This window comes from Gossypium hirsutum, chromosome A08, assembly GCF_007990345.1.
Source record: "Gossypium hirsutum isolate 1008001.06 chromosome A08, Gossypium_hirsutum_v2.1, whole genome shotgun sequence".
In the NCBI taxonomy this organism is placed as follows: Eukaryota; Viridiplantae; Streptophyta; class Magnoliopsida; order Malvales; family Malvaceae; genus Gossypium; species Gossypium hirsutum.
Window position 1 is genome coordinate 123,519,314 of NC_053431.1, and position 14,384 is coordinate 123,533,697.

The 14,384-nt window shown below is 29.1% G+C and overlaps 2 protein-coding genes across 3 annotated transcripts; one reads left to right on the forward strand and one right to left on the reverse strand.

Moving 5' to 3' along the window:
• Positions 1–3,041: 3,041 nt before the first annotated feature.
• Positions 3,042–7,197, reverse strand: LOC107936271 (5'-adenylylsulfate reductase-like 5). 2 transcript variants are annotated; one of them, XR_001694370.2, is made up of 5 exons: positions 6,587–7,169; positions 4,567–4,748; positions 3,939–4,063; positions 3,307–3,796; positions 3,042–3,188 (listed from the first exon to the last, which is right to left on the reverse strand). XR_001694370.2 is itself a non-coding variant. In XM_016868966.2 (4 exons), the coding sequence occupies exons 1-4, from the start codon at positions 6,779–6,781 to the stop codon at positions 3,360–3,362; spliced, it is 939 nt and encodes a 312-aa protein (XP_016724455.1). In that variant the 5' UTR covers positions 6,782–7,197; the 3' UTR covers positions 3,042–3,359. The 2 variants fall into 2 exon arrangements, 1 of the variants encoding a protein (XP_016724455.1); XM_016868966.2 differs by having other exon boundaries at positions 3,042–3,796; positions 6,587–7,197.
• Positions 7,198–11,196: 3,999 nt separating this feature from the next.
• Positions 11,197–13,960, forward strand: LOC107936294 (probable glycosyltransferase At5g25310). The gene is made up of 3 exons (XM_016868988.2): positions 11,197–11,732; positions 12,644–13,211; positions 13,281–13,960. The coding sequence occupies exons 1-3, from the start codon at positions 11,387–11,389 to the stop codon at positions 13,756–13,758; spliced, it is 1,392 nt and encodes a 463-aa protein (XP_016724477.1). The 5' UTR covers positions 11,197–11,386; the 3' UTR covers positions 13,759–13,960.
• Positions 13,961–14,384: the final 424 nt, after the last annotated feature.

Below are 14,384 nucleotides of genomic sequence, written 5' to 3' on the forward strand. Positions count from 1 at the left end.
CAACAAAACTTTGTTCTAAAACTTCTAAAATATCAAATTTAAGTAAAAAGGACTTAATTGGCTTACCAATTAAAGTTAAAGCTCCCAAATCTTAATTTCTCCTTTTATTTTCTTTTGTTCTTTTCTTTCCTCTGTTTCGAAATGCTTCTGCTGTTCTTTCTTTCTTTTGTTTTCTTTATTTATTTCATTTCTTTTATTCTTTTACTTTATTAACTTAATAATAATATTATAATAAATATCTTATTTATTAACAAATATATATATTACAATTGGACACACATATATTTTACAGTTACCTATTATCATCACCATCCAATTATCCTTATTTTATTTATTTTATATAATTTAATATTTTAATATAATAAAAATCTTTTTACTCTTTTTACTTAATTAAAAAGTAATTAAATAAATATATTACAAATGTATAAATATATGCATTACACTTGTACAATTTAATCACCATACATATATCTTTATTTTAATTTATTTTTAATAATAATCATAATTTAATAATATAAATTATAATAATAATGAAATAATAAATATCTATTTAATAACAAATATATGTATCACAAATGTAAACATATGTATTTTACATTTGTGCATTATCATCACCATCCACTTGTCATAATTTCAATTTATTTATCATATAAAAATCTTATAATATAATTATTTTAAGTTATATTATAAGATTTTGATATTGTCCCATATACTATCCTAATTGATGGGTTGTGCAAAGCTGTGCATATTGAAGTTCCCAAGGAATTATTTCGTCAACTCTCAAATAGTGGTTTAAAACTGAATGTTTACAAATATGATGTAATAATTAATAGACTGTGAAAAGAGGGATTGCCAAATGAAGCATACAAGTTTTTTGGGAGCATGGGAGATAATGATTGCTCGCCTAATAGTTGTTATAATGTAATGATCCGAAGGTTACTTCGAAACAGCTATACCTCAAAGGCAATGCAACTTCTTATGAAAATGGTTGGTAAGGGCTTTTCTGTAGATGTATTCACTACCAACTTATTTATGGATCTCATTGTACATTCTAATAAATCAATCTTGCTTTGAAATGTTTCGCAAATTGTGTAAAGATCATCACTTGTAAATGTGAATCAGTTTTTACATAACCATTATACAGTTATAAAATATTCTAAAAACTAGAATGAATTTTAGTGTCTATTTTTAATATTATTGATTTTGTTCTGACTTGTGTAGTAAGTGAGAGTGGTAATGTTAAGAAATGAGGGGAAAACCAATATTGTTTGTGGCTTTTTTTTTTTTTGCAGTAAAAAATTTTATTGACGGAAAACATACGGACCATTGACATTGAAATCAGTAGGAGTATTGTCTCCGAAGTGCTAATTCAACAATTCAACAAAAGTTAGAAGTGACCATTCAGGAAAGTGCTCTAAAATTATAACCAACATTAGAAGGTTTAACTGAGGATGAGCGCTATTGCGCATTGAACAAAATTCCAGATCATCCAATGCAAACGCAAATTTCAAATCATCTAAAATTATATCCAACATTAAATTATTTGTTTCACTAATGATATTTCAGCACATTAAATATGTATTACAGTTTAAAAATAATAAAGTAGATTATATATTAATTTTATAGTATTATATATTATGATTTTTTAATTCATATAATAATTATATTAAGAATTTTATTAAATTATATATTATTTTATTAAATTATATTTAATAATAATTATGTTAAAATCTGGTTAAACTATTTATTATTTTTATTAAATTATTTTTAATAATAATCTTATTAAAATTTAATAACAATAACAATATCATCTACCTAAAAAAATTCTACTAAGGGAATTCTGGTCATTTTAGTTTTTTCCTTATGCTATTACAGCTCTATTCAATTACAGTCCTATTCCATTACAGTGAACCAAACGTACCCTAAAGTTTTAAGTATACATTTGAATCACAATTAGAGTTTCATGTGTATAATTACACCATATTAAAATTCATGTATACAATTATACATTAAATCAATGTTTAAGTATAATTTTAAGATTCATCCCTAATTTTATTTGCTATTATGATTCAGAATTTTTCTTTTTTGTTTGAAGTGTGATAAAGTGGCTTATTTATTACTATTAGAATACAGATAAGCAATTGACTAGTAATTTATTAAATTGTGTTGTGAAAGATAGAGAGTAAAAAGTTCATTTAATGTTTATTACTTATTTTTTTGAATCTTTTAGATTTATATATTTAAACCAGTTAGGTTGGGATTGAAAGGAGAATTTGACTCATTGACCTAATTTTAAAATCATTAATTTTGATTGAGTATACCTCATAGAGAAAGAGGATTGATGGTAGATAATCAGTGTAGGTCTACAATAGAATGATTTTTTGAATTTCGCAACTTCAAATTCCTATCGGATAGTATTCCACCAAACATTTTGGTCATCCGTCAATGATTCTAAGAAACAAGAGGAACGTCCTCGACATGATATGAAAACTGCATCAAAACCGAAACTTCACCCATTGAATAACCCCAGCGCATCCTCTGTCGGTAATGACCAGTACAAGCCTACAAGCAATAACCAAAATGGTTTTTCGAATTCCTATGAGCCGGCATGGCAGTGATTCTAAGAAATAAGAGAAAGTAAACGAGTTCTCAAACGTGAGAGGCGAAAGAAAGGTAATGAAATGCTGAAGTCAGAGGTGAAAGACTTGCGAGAAGGCATTGAAATGCTTAAATCAGAAGTTAGAGACATCGAGAGAGGTGTCGAGATACTTAAGTCCTATGGATGGGGGATTCCGAAACACGCCGATAAGAAAAGAGGGAGGGAGTATGTGGGCAAGGTGCAGTTTTAGGCGTTAATGCTTGAACCTTTTGTCTGTTGTTTAAGAGCTTTCCTTTTGAGTTTGTTTTAGCACATATTTGAATATTTGCAGATATATAATTTACCTTTTTACGAATTCAGATATTACAGATTCAGATCATATTTAAATTCAGATACGTAGAAATTAAAATAACCTCCAGACAACACTTGCAAGAAAGAACAGTCAAGTAAACCTTACATTCCATTGATGTATAAAAGTGATGATGTTCCTCCAAAAACAAAGTAATATACACAAAAAGGGGCAAAAATAAAAAAATATGTTCTCAAATTTACATTCTAGTCAGTTTCCTCCATGAAAAAACACGAAAACCTGGGCTCGAACAAGGTCAACAGCTTTTAGTATATCAGGACTAGCAAAAGAAATTTTAACATAGAAGAGAGAGCAGATTACATATCTGAAAGCATTGTCATGGTTTGTAATACACTACCTGATTAGTATCTTCGTTTTCTACGATTGAGCTTAGTTCCGTAAAGCTCCGACCTAGGATGATGCTGAAGAGGATGATCTAGCTGAAGAAGATTCTCCCAAAGCGACGGATGCTAGCGAAGAAGCCCAAACACGGGCACTCTTCGCACCTTGCTGAAAATTCTGGGTCTTGCATAGCCTCAGTTTGGTCCAAACCCTCCGAACATCGACCATGTGAAGGGCTCGCGCAAACAATTGACTTGTCTCACCGAATATTTCCAAGTTAAATTGCGGAGCATATGAAACCCAAACAGCCTTGAGACGAGACAATACTTTCGGAAATACAAGTAAAATTCCTCTTAGACAAAGATACAACAAAGCAAATACTAAGTAGGGCTCCTGTTTTACTATCTCCATCGGAGACGATTCCTTCCACGACTTTATCATGTATTTATTGTGGTCACCAGATACATCAGGTTCCTTTTGAGTAACGAATTGAACAGGTTCAAATCCTGAAATCCAGGCACTAATGTTAAGAAAAATGTGATAATGTTCAACTCGCAAACTCAGGTTCCTTTTCGAGCTAAAACTCCATTATGCTTTTAAAAGGAAAAAGTGGAAGAGGTTAGATCTTTGGCATCGGAGAGTAAATACCTGTTGTTTTCTCATAAAATTGTACAATCGAGAGGAGATCTTTTGGTCCATTATATCGTACCCTTGATGTCCGGTTCACAATTAAAATTGAAGGCAAGCTATGGATTCCGTACCTTGATAATATACTGTGATGCAACACGAATCAAAGATATTAGTTAAGGAAGTTTTCATTAGATTTCTAGAGGTAGTAAAATAACAATTTATTGGAACAACTGTCTAGCATGTATAAATCACAAACCATATCTAACACTCGCACCCGAGTCCGAGTAACATTGATTTGTAAACTGGTAATACAATTGAATATGTGCAGACACATAATTTTTAAGAGAAGCTTTCGAGTAAATTTGATCCTGGTGCACCAAACCAACACTGTAAAACTGACTTGATCTTAAGGATTCAAACATAAAAGAGACCAATTTGTAGCATGTTCAATGTTGCGTCAAACACAAAAAGCAGCACAATTCTAACACCTAATTTTTTGTTCTCCTTATAGCATTTATCCAAAACATGCCCCCATTAACGTGAAAAAGTTATTTTAGTCGAGAACAAATAAATAAAAAAGGAAAAAACAATTCAATAATTCATGAACAAACACTAATGATGAAAGCCGGATAAAGTAGCCACACACCTTGGTGAAGTTGAAGACTGTTCAACTGCCAGATGCTCTATTTGAGGAAACATGGAACTGAGAATGTCGAATTTCGGACGCAAACCATGTGAAAACGGGCACCACGAAGCGTAAAAGAGCACAGAAGTATAACCATTTTGCTGTTTGGAGGTCAATTGTCTGTCAAGGAAGTCTCCATTAACCTGCAAACAGACATAAGATGTTATCAGAATGTTTGTCCATGAGATATTGCAAGTCATGCAAAATTCGCAATCCTCGAAGCATATCTTACAATCAGATGGAACAATTAGCTAAGCTAAATTATGGGAAAGATGGAAATTTTTTACTAACATAAATGTGATGATTAGAAGAGACTTGGCAAGGAAACCGCATGAACCCTAAACGGATAAGTAGAAAGTAAACAATGCCCTCGAAGAAAGAAAGTAATGGGTATGGAATGAAGAGGGAGATATATCCTATCCCTTGTTCAACTTTTGAGTTTCTAGCCACATCACAGTTGAGAACATCTTTGTCTCATAAAATCAGCCCCATTTGAAAATGCACAACTTATTTTTGCAAATCAATGGAAGTTTAGGGAGTAAATTACGGTTTTAAACAATACGAATTTTTGAAATAGCTAACTGGAAAGTTTTCCATACTTTCAATAGTGCAGAAAATTTAACTAACTATAGCATCACATGGTAGACAAGCTTATGACCAACAAGTGTAGGGTGAAATGGTAAGACACGCTATACTCTCAGGGAGAGAACTCAAGTTCCAATTCTGAAGAAGACATTGTTGGGAGGGCTAGCCACGAACTCCGAAAGGATTAGTCTCCATGGACCGTAAAACGGACATGGAGGATAATTCGGTTACACCAAAAGAAACATAATGCTACAAATTGGAGCATGCATTACTCAAATGGTTAAACACCGATTGTATCACATACAAAGGTTTAGCACAAGGTTCTTGGATAAGATACATGCTTGCCGAGGCATTGTTCTCATGGATAATACATGCTCCTATACCATCCTAGAAAAGTACTCCTGAAAGAAGAAATGGTCGGAGAGAGGAAAAACGCGGATATATACAATATGAGCCTATGTAAATCTCCCTTTCAAACCAGTATTTGGAGAACAAAGAAGCCTAAGGATTCTTATGATTCTTACACCAACCGATATGAGAATCGCCTACGAACACATTCGATGTTTAATATCTCCAATCAAAGCTTTGCAATACAGACAAAAATACATTTCACTAATCCACCTCATACTGCTAACGAATTGCGTAAAGCTTAAATCCTAGAGCATAAGACTTAAGCAGTGTCTTAATCGTACAACATAGCCCAAAAAGCCTACGTTGCTATGACTCTTTGTTTTGCTTGAAGTACGCGTATTAGACACATATAGGTACATGGATATATGAAAATGATCTTTAAGGACCCTCCAAATAAATTTAAAAATATAGAAAATGAAAATGAATATACCCGTATCAGACACATAACTGAGTCCAACTAACTTGGCTAATAGCCATGAAATTACTAGGTACTATTGGTTTCAACTACATATATTCAATTCAAATCTTCTAGAAGATACTAAATATATTCAAAGTCTTCAAACAAGATTAGATTATATAATGAAATTTTCATAAAATTTGCAGCTTCCTTTCTATTTTCTCTGCTTTGTTTGATTTTTACATATTAAATAATACCATTAAAACCCAATACCCTCCAACCATTTAAAAAGTCAACCATAAACCTTTCTTCTGATGCTTCAAATTTTTACAGCTATGAAAAATTCCAGAATGACACCCTAATAATTCAGGCTGAAAATTCAAGTTTTCATACAAATTTCTCTTCTTTTAGCAGAATTAGGCCAAATCATAAATAACTAGAATCAAATTTTTAAAATAAAGAAATAAAAACAATCATCCAATGAAAAATTAAAATTAATGCCAAGAACCCATTTTTCTAAACCAATTCACAAATCAATATATATATATAAACAAAAAAAAATCAACTAAATCAAGCTAAAAAAAATACCTTGAGAGGGGGAATTGGAGAGACCGAAGGAGAGCATTGAAAGTGAATATTTTTAATGAACACATCAGCTTCATGGGAGCAAATAGAAGAACCCAAAACACAGCGTATTGAGCAAAAGGCTGTTATATAGAAGAACAGAAGAAGAGAGGAAGATGATGATGATGATGATGAAGAAAAACCCATTTTGAATTTCATTTATAAAATAAATAAATAAAAAAGAGAAAGAAAAAAACACAGAAAATTCACAATAACAAGAAGATGAAGCAGAAGAAAATGGGAAAATTGAAACCCAGAAAAAAAAAGTGAAAATTAAAAGAAAATTAATATAAATTTTGGGAGAAAGAGAGGGAAGGTGGTAGCTGTGTGCTATTTTTCTGGTAGTGGGTAAAAAGAAAAAATCTAATCTTTGGCCAAGCTTGGTTGGCTGTTAATTTTATTAGAAGAAAAAGAAAAAAAAATGGTTTAAAATTTGGACTTTGGGGATTATGAATTTGGAGCAGATAAAATTAAAGATTATTTATGATTACATTTGATGAGTGATGACGAATTTGATGATGGTGGATGGGTTGGTGGTGGGTGTACTACTACAGAGGTTTTGCTTAGGTAAACAAATATTAAGGAAAAAAGTGTAGAATATTTCCTGTTTTGTTTAACTGTAGAAATAATAATAATTAATAATAACGGTCAAAATATTAGGGAAGGCCCTCTATTTAGGGGTGAATTAAATTTCAGCCTCTATACTGAGAAAATATATACCTAGTCATTATATATTTCGAAATGAGTTAATTTGCACATTTCTAGATATATTAAGGTTAATCTATCACTTTTTTTTTTAATAAAAGAGTCAAAAATACATTTCACTCAAGTATAGGGGCTTCCTAATATTTTCAGCTGGATAGAATTTTTCTTTAAAAAATATGAAAATGAGTAATAACGTATTAATCACTTAATACCCAATATGTTTCTTTGTTTTTTATTTTATTTTATTAAGATTGTATTATTTTTATCAAATTATTTAATTATATTTCATATTTAATTTTAAATAATATACTAAACAGGTTTATAAATAAAATTTAACACCTAATTTTGTAGTTTTTTTTTTGCACTTAATTTTTCCATCTATCCAACTAAGAAAAGTATTTTATGTGGTGGACTGGATTATTATTTATTTAATTCATCTTAGTTGGGTTGAAAAAGTTTATTTTTATTGTTTTGAAAAATAATTAAAATATTAATTTTTTATATTAAATAGAGAAACGTATATTTTAGACTCTCAACTTGATAACTTGTACATAATTACTATTTTTTTCGATTTAACTGATATCTAATTTTAAAAATCGTTAATTAAGTTGATATTTCAAATTTGTAAAAGAGTGTTGATTTGTTTTCTTTTGGGTTTAAAAGTTTTTCTATTTTCTTTAATTATAATTATTTTACTTTTACAAAGTAACAAATATTAATGTGTAAAACTTTTTTATATTTTTAATAAAATATTATTATAATAAGATTTGAATTTAAAATATTCTTTTAACTTAATCATTCTAAAATTTTAATTTTTTTTTATAAATATAATTTTTACCTAAGTATTCGCATTTACAATGTAACTGTGTTATAATTTAATTTTATTCATAATAATTTTTAAAAATTTATGTTTGGTATTTATCTCGTATAAATATTAAAATATCCCATCTTTGAAATAGAAGAGAAAATTAAAAAAAAAAAAACAGGCACAAATTTTCATATCTAATATTTACTCTTGAATGCAAATAACATAAAATTATATATTTTTTATAATATAACTGCTACCTAAAAGTAATGTTTTTTTTAATAAATTAAATTAGAATTATGAGTAAAATTTTATTTTAAATCATATGTCAGGTCATTCACCCAAATAAAAAGATTCGAGCAAAATTATAGATCCAAAAAATAGGTTTGGATAAAAAAAGTTTGACTTGGCCTAAATTTGTCTAAAATTTTTTTTACCTTCTGTTGTTTTGTTATTATATTGTTACTATTTTGTTGTTATTGTTTGGATATTGTGTAACTCTTATTTTATTGTTAATTTTATTACTATTTTTGAGACATTTGATTATTAAGTTGCAACTATCTTGTTTTATTTAAGTATAATTTTTTTAATATATTATCAGTTTGTTGAGAGCAGTTATTTTAATATTTTTAGTGTATTTGATATATTATATTTTTTAAATTTATTTTTATATAAAAAAATTAATATGGACGGACCATGCCGAGCTCAAGTTTAGCATTTTTTATCTGGATCGGACTTCAACAAGATTTTAAACTCATTTTTCGGGTCGGGCCTAAAATTTTACATCTGCCTGACCCATAGTAAAGTCTAGTTTCTAACTGTCAAGTAAAATGCATCGATTTGAACCTGTTTGTTGGCTTGATGGTTAGGGTATTCATTGTCCCAAGTATGGACTGAGTTCGAGTCGCGCTAGTCGGGTTGCTATTAGGGCTTTGCCCTCCACTTATAATTAAAAAAAATGCACTGAATTAAGGATAAATATTAAAAAAATTATAAATTTATATTTAATTCTTTTTTTATTTCAACCGATATATTTATATCATATAAAATTTTATAATATTTATATTTAAAAGCAAACTGTTAGGGTTCCCTAACATCTGATAGAAAAAAAAAGTGATCACAAAATAATATTTAAAAGGTACCTGATTAATTTTTTAAAAAAAATTTAAATGAGTAAAATTTTCAAAATATATAAAATATGAAAGGTGTAGATATTGATATCATATTACTAATATTTAACTTATAAATTATTAATTAATTTTATATTTTTATTGATGCATTTACCTCATAACATCAATTACTAATATAGATTCATAACAAATCATGATTAGGTTCCAAGTTTTCTTTCAAACTTGATTTATTTACAACACAAAATTATGTATGTCTTTAAATTGGAAAATTAAACCTTTCACTTTCAAGAAAAAATATAAAACCATGACCAAAATTCCAATTTCTTGTAATTAATTCAAACAAAAACATATTTGTAAAATCTCTCATTTGCTTGAACAGTATAAGTATTTTATTTTGGTTTAGGTTATTTCTAACACTTTTTAAAAATATTTATATTTGATTATGTGTTAAAAAATTCGGTTTAAATTTATTGTACAGTAAAAAGTTAATTTCTTTCAAGTAAAGCAGTTGTGATATTTATAATAATAATTTTTTTATCAAATTCGTCCATTTATTTTGAAATAAGCTGTAAAAAATATTCCCAACTTTCAACCTACTTAATTATATCTACCAACACTCCATAGCCTTAGTGCCATCTTTATACAATGGGAAACTTGTCCAAAGGAGCTTATACCAAGCTCTTCCTCTATATAAACTCATTCCATCATCAAGAAAATTCTAAACTTACACTTCACTAGTCTTTCTTTACACAAACACTATTATAACTCTCCTAATACTCCTAAATCACCACTAGCAACTTTTGACATTTCATATGAATCGCTTCTAACTTCCAACACTACGATGTATATATTGTGTATCATATACAAACAATTATTTTTAATTATTTGAAATAATTGAATGAAATTATTTTTTATTTTTAATAATTAAAAAAAAAGTTTTTTAAGTTTTCATTTCCTTATCCAAGATGTTGACATTTCTTTCACTTGCAACTTCATATTGTTTTGCAGAGAAAATCATGCAAAAGTGGTCAAAATCTTTATATTTAATTTCAAAAGCAATGACTTCCTTAAATTTGTGGTTTGAAAATTGCAGAAAAGCACACATGCAAGCACATGTTTTGAAAATAAGCCTCCTTCATAGATAGATAGATTTTTCTTTGAATGGTACATCAACGTTTTTTATTTGATTTTCTTTTCATTCTTTTCAACCATTAATAACCTTTTTTGTTTTCTTTACTCGACTAACCATCGGTGTAATGATAAATGATTTGGGTTCGAATTTGAACAACTATCTCTTTTATCATTGTCAATTTTCTTTTTAAAAAAATTATCGTTTTAAATACTAATATTCATAAGTATAAATAAGAGAGCTAATTTCAAGTGATAAAATATACGAGTTCAAGCTTGACTTAAAATTCAAAGTTAAAAGCTTCAGTAGAGCTCTATCTATTTTTATTTATAAAATCTGAATTTGTTTGGCTTCGATATTTGAGTATGAGTTCAAATTTAATTTTTTAAATTCTAATTAAAAATTGATAAAAGAAAAACATGTGAGTTACTTAAAGTGAGTATTAAGATACTCAAATTCGATTCACTTAATAATTTAAGGTGCTCAAAGCTTGATTTTGACGATTACCATATCAATTTTCAAATTTTTTTACAAGCACAAATATCTTAAGTTAAAATATGTTATTAATCCCTTTAATTTGACAAAAAATTGAGATTTAGTCCTTGTACTTAAAAAGTTACAAATTAAGTCTTTTTACTTTTTCGATGTAATAAGTTTAGTCCAGTCATTTAAATCATAAATATTTCTTGTCAAAATTTGTCAACTTAAAATTTTGATTAAACTGTAATCATATGACATGACAGAAAATAAAAATGTTAAATTGATAGATTTTGACAGAAACTACCAATAGGAATAATGATCAGAATAAAATTTTTAAATTAAAAAAATAGGAGTAATAAAATTTTAACCAAATCTCAAAGTCTATACAAATACAGCCTGAACCATGAGATGAAACTATAAAAAGCATGCAAACAATTATTCATCTGCTTCATTTTTTGCTGTTCAAATGATCAAACATTTTTTTTGTCTAAACCCAAATTACCTTCGTTAAAGCCATGGGGAAATCTTCAGTTTACAATGCCTCAAAGCAACAATATCCCCCAACTTTCAAACTGTTTTTCTTCTTCTTGCCCATAAGCTTAGCCATCACTAGTTTTCTTCTCATTTTCATTTACATTTACACCACTTCAAAGCTCTCCACCGATCCCCAATCCAGCCCTTTCTTAGAACCTGCGACGAATTATTCTTTATTTGATCTGATAATCCCGGGTTCGACTGATTATGAGACGATTCAGTTTTCGATCGACAATACAGCTGAAGATTTGTTCTTTGATCTGCCCAGAACTTCAAGTTATGCGAAGCAGAATCAATGGTCCCTTGAAGATCTCTTTGGCTTTACTGGTATGTTTGTACGCATGTATTTGTTTAGCTTTTGAATATTATTTTTTTAATTACGAGAAAAAGAAAATAAAATTCTAACAGCAACCCGACTAATGCGACTTAAACTTAGGTGACACTCTTTACTTTCGTTTTCGATGTCCGTGTTTTGAGCATGAAAGTATGCAAAAACCAAGAGTTAACAAATTTTGTTTAGAGAAGTGAAGATAAAATATTATAAAATTTGGGTAATAAAACTAAATATCTTATATTAAAAATGCTTTAAATTAAATTATAAATTTTTCAAAAGGGTTAAAATTATAAATTTTTTAAATTAAAAATTTTAAAAAATTAATTTTTAAAATTTTAAGGAGGGGACTATAAAATAAATTTTCCATTTAATTAAGGGTCAAACCTCTATTTACCTTTTCTGACTATGTATTAAACATTTATTGATAATAATTTTTGAAATTTGTCTCTCGATTTTAATTCAATTGATACTACTGATATTGCAACAACAAAAAAATAAATTTAAATGTATTTAAATATATTTTTCCTCTAAATTAAAGATGTGAAAATTACGAGTAGAAGTAAGATTTTATAACAAAAATTGGAAGTTTTTTTAGACCCATCAAAATTAATGGAAATTTAGTTAATTTTTGCAAAAGTTTTAAAAATTATAATTAAACTCCTTAATTTTTAAAAAATTCTCTTTAAACCCCCAAAATTTTAAAATTTTAATTAAACTTCTCAAATTTCTTTTAAATTTTAGTTAGACTTAAGATTTCGGTATGAAGTATGTAAAAATCTTAATCACAGCTATTTGATTCAAGTAGAAAGCAGTTTGATACTCATTTAAGATTTCAATCCGACTCAACGTTAGATTTTAGTCAAATCCAATGGGAGCTAACCTGTTTGGTTTTTTTTTTTGTCAGGAAACACTCTGAATAACACAGAGATCTATCATGATACAGATGTATTTCTTGAAGATTACAAGGAAATGAATAAGAGCTTTAAGATATTTGTTTATCCCCATAAACCTGATGATCCCTTTGCAAATGTGCTATTGCCTGAGGATTATAATCCCGAAGGTCCCTATACCAGTGAACTTTACTTCAAAAAAGCTCTTTTCAACAGCCATTTCATCACCAAAGATCCCAATGAAGCTCATCTTTTCTACATGCCTTTTTCCATTCTTCATCTGCGCCACGATACGAGAATCGGCCCCGAAAAACTCCAAGATTTCGTCAAAGATTACATCTTCAACATCAGTCATAAGTACCCTTTTTGGAACCGAACCGGCGGAGCCGATCATTTCTACACCGCGTGCCATTCGATCAGCGAGATCGCGATGGATAAAACCGTCGAAGCTAAAGAAAACTCCATTCAACTAGTTTGTACGTCGACGTATTTTGTGACGGGCTATTTCCCTCACAAAGATGTCTCATTGCCTCAAATTTGGGTTAAAAAGCATGACCCCGAAACACTTGTTTCATCCAAAAGGTGAACCTTTTCGAACTTTTCAATTCCGGTAGTACTTGCGGATGTAACAGATGCTATTTTGGATTACAGGAACCGACTAGCTTTCTTTGCAGGGCGAGTGAATTCCCCTGTAAGAGCAGCTCTATTTAAACACTGGGTCAACGACACTGAAATATTCGCACATTTCGGTGGACTCGAGACCAATGACGGCAAAGAACAACTCCGTAGCAAGTTCTGTCTTCATGTCAAAGGGTTCGAAATAAACACGGCGAGAGTGACCGACGCATTGCACTACGGGTGCGTCCCGGTGATACTTGCTAACCATCATGATCTCCCTTTCACTGATATACTCAATTGGAAAAGCTTCTCGGTTGTAGTGCATTACATGGATATACCAATGTTGAGAAAAATACTACAAGGGATAAGCTTTGAAGAGCTTTCATGGCTACAAAGCAATGTGATGAAAGTGAGGAAACATTTCGAATGGAATGTTCCAGCACTTGATTATGATGCCTTTTATATGACCATGTATGAATTGTGGCTCAGAAAAAGTTCAGTCAGGGTTTGATTAAGTGCTTCAAGGGAATTTATATGAAGATTCTTATCAGCTTTTCTGAAAATATTTTATTTTTTTACCCATTTTTTTATGATTTCGGTATCCGATTGTAATATTGGTATTGGATTATTTCGGATTGTGAAGATCAACTATGATGGTTTCATTCAACTCCATGAAAATAATTTTTTAATAATAAATTCAACTGTTGAACCAACATGGCACACACTGTCAAAAGAAAACCCGACACAGATGACAGACCTGACCTAATTCAAGCTATAATTTTTTAATTTTATTTTGGGTAAATTACAATAAAAGTTACTCAAGTAATTTTTTTTTATAATTTAACTATTTAATTTTATATTTTTTGTCACTAACTAACTACCCGTAATTATTTTATAATTTTTTATAATTAAGCAACTAATATTTATTTTTACTAATAATTGAGTGACTATTGATGTAATTTACCCAATTAAATAAAACAATTAGTTTCAATTTAAAGAGAATTTACATTTAGGATTAAACCTAAAAAATAACTAAAATAATTTTAAATAGGTTTTTATTCGGCCATTTTACCCAATAGGCTCTTTTCTAAATTTAATTACAGAAATGGCTCGTTTATAGGATTATTTACCGGATTA

Bases quoted from the DNA above. Each gene is read 5' to 3' on its own strand.
- LOC107936271 (XM_016868966.2), bottom strand. From the start codon at position 6,781: ATGAAATTCAAAATGGGTTTTTCTTCATCATCATCATCATCATCTTCC. The intron at 4,749-6,586 runs GTATTTTTTTTA...GTCTGTTTGCAG, and splicing joins CTCCAATTCCCCCTCTCAAG to GTTAATGGAGACTTCCTTGA. The intron at 3,797-3,938 runs GTATTTACTCTC...CCTGGATTTCAG, and splicing joins ATTTTATGAGAAAACAACAG to GATTTGAACCTGTTCAATTC.
- LOC107936294 (XM_016868988.2), top strand. From the start codon at position 11,387: ATGGGGAAATCTTCAGTTTACAATGCCTCAAAGCAACAATATCCCCCA. The intron at 11,733-12,643 runs GTATGTTTGTAC...TTTTTTTGTCAG, and splicing joins AGATCTCTTTGGCTTTACTG to GAAACACTCTGAATAACACA. The intron at 13,212-13,280 runs GTGAACCTTTTC...TTTGGATTACAG, and splicing joins ACACTTGTTTCATCCAAAAG to GAACCGACTAGCTTTCTTTG.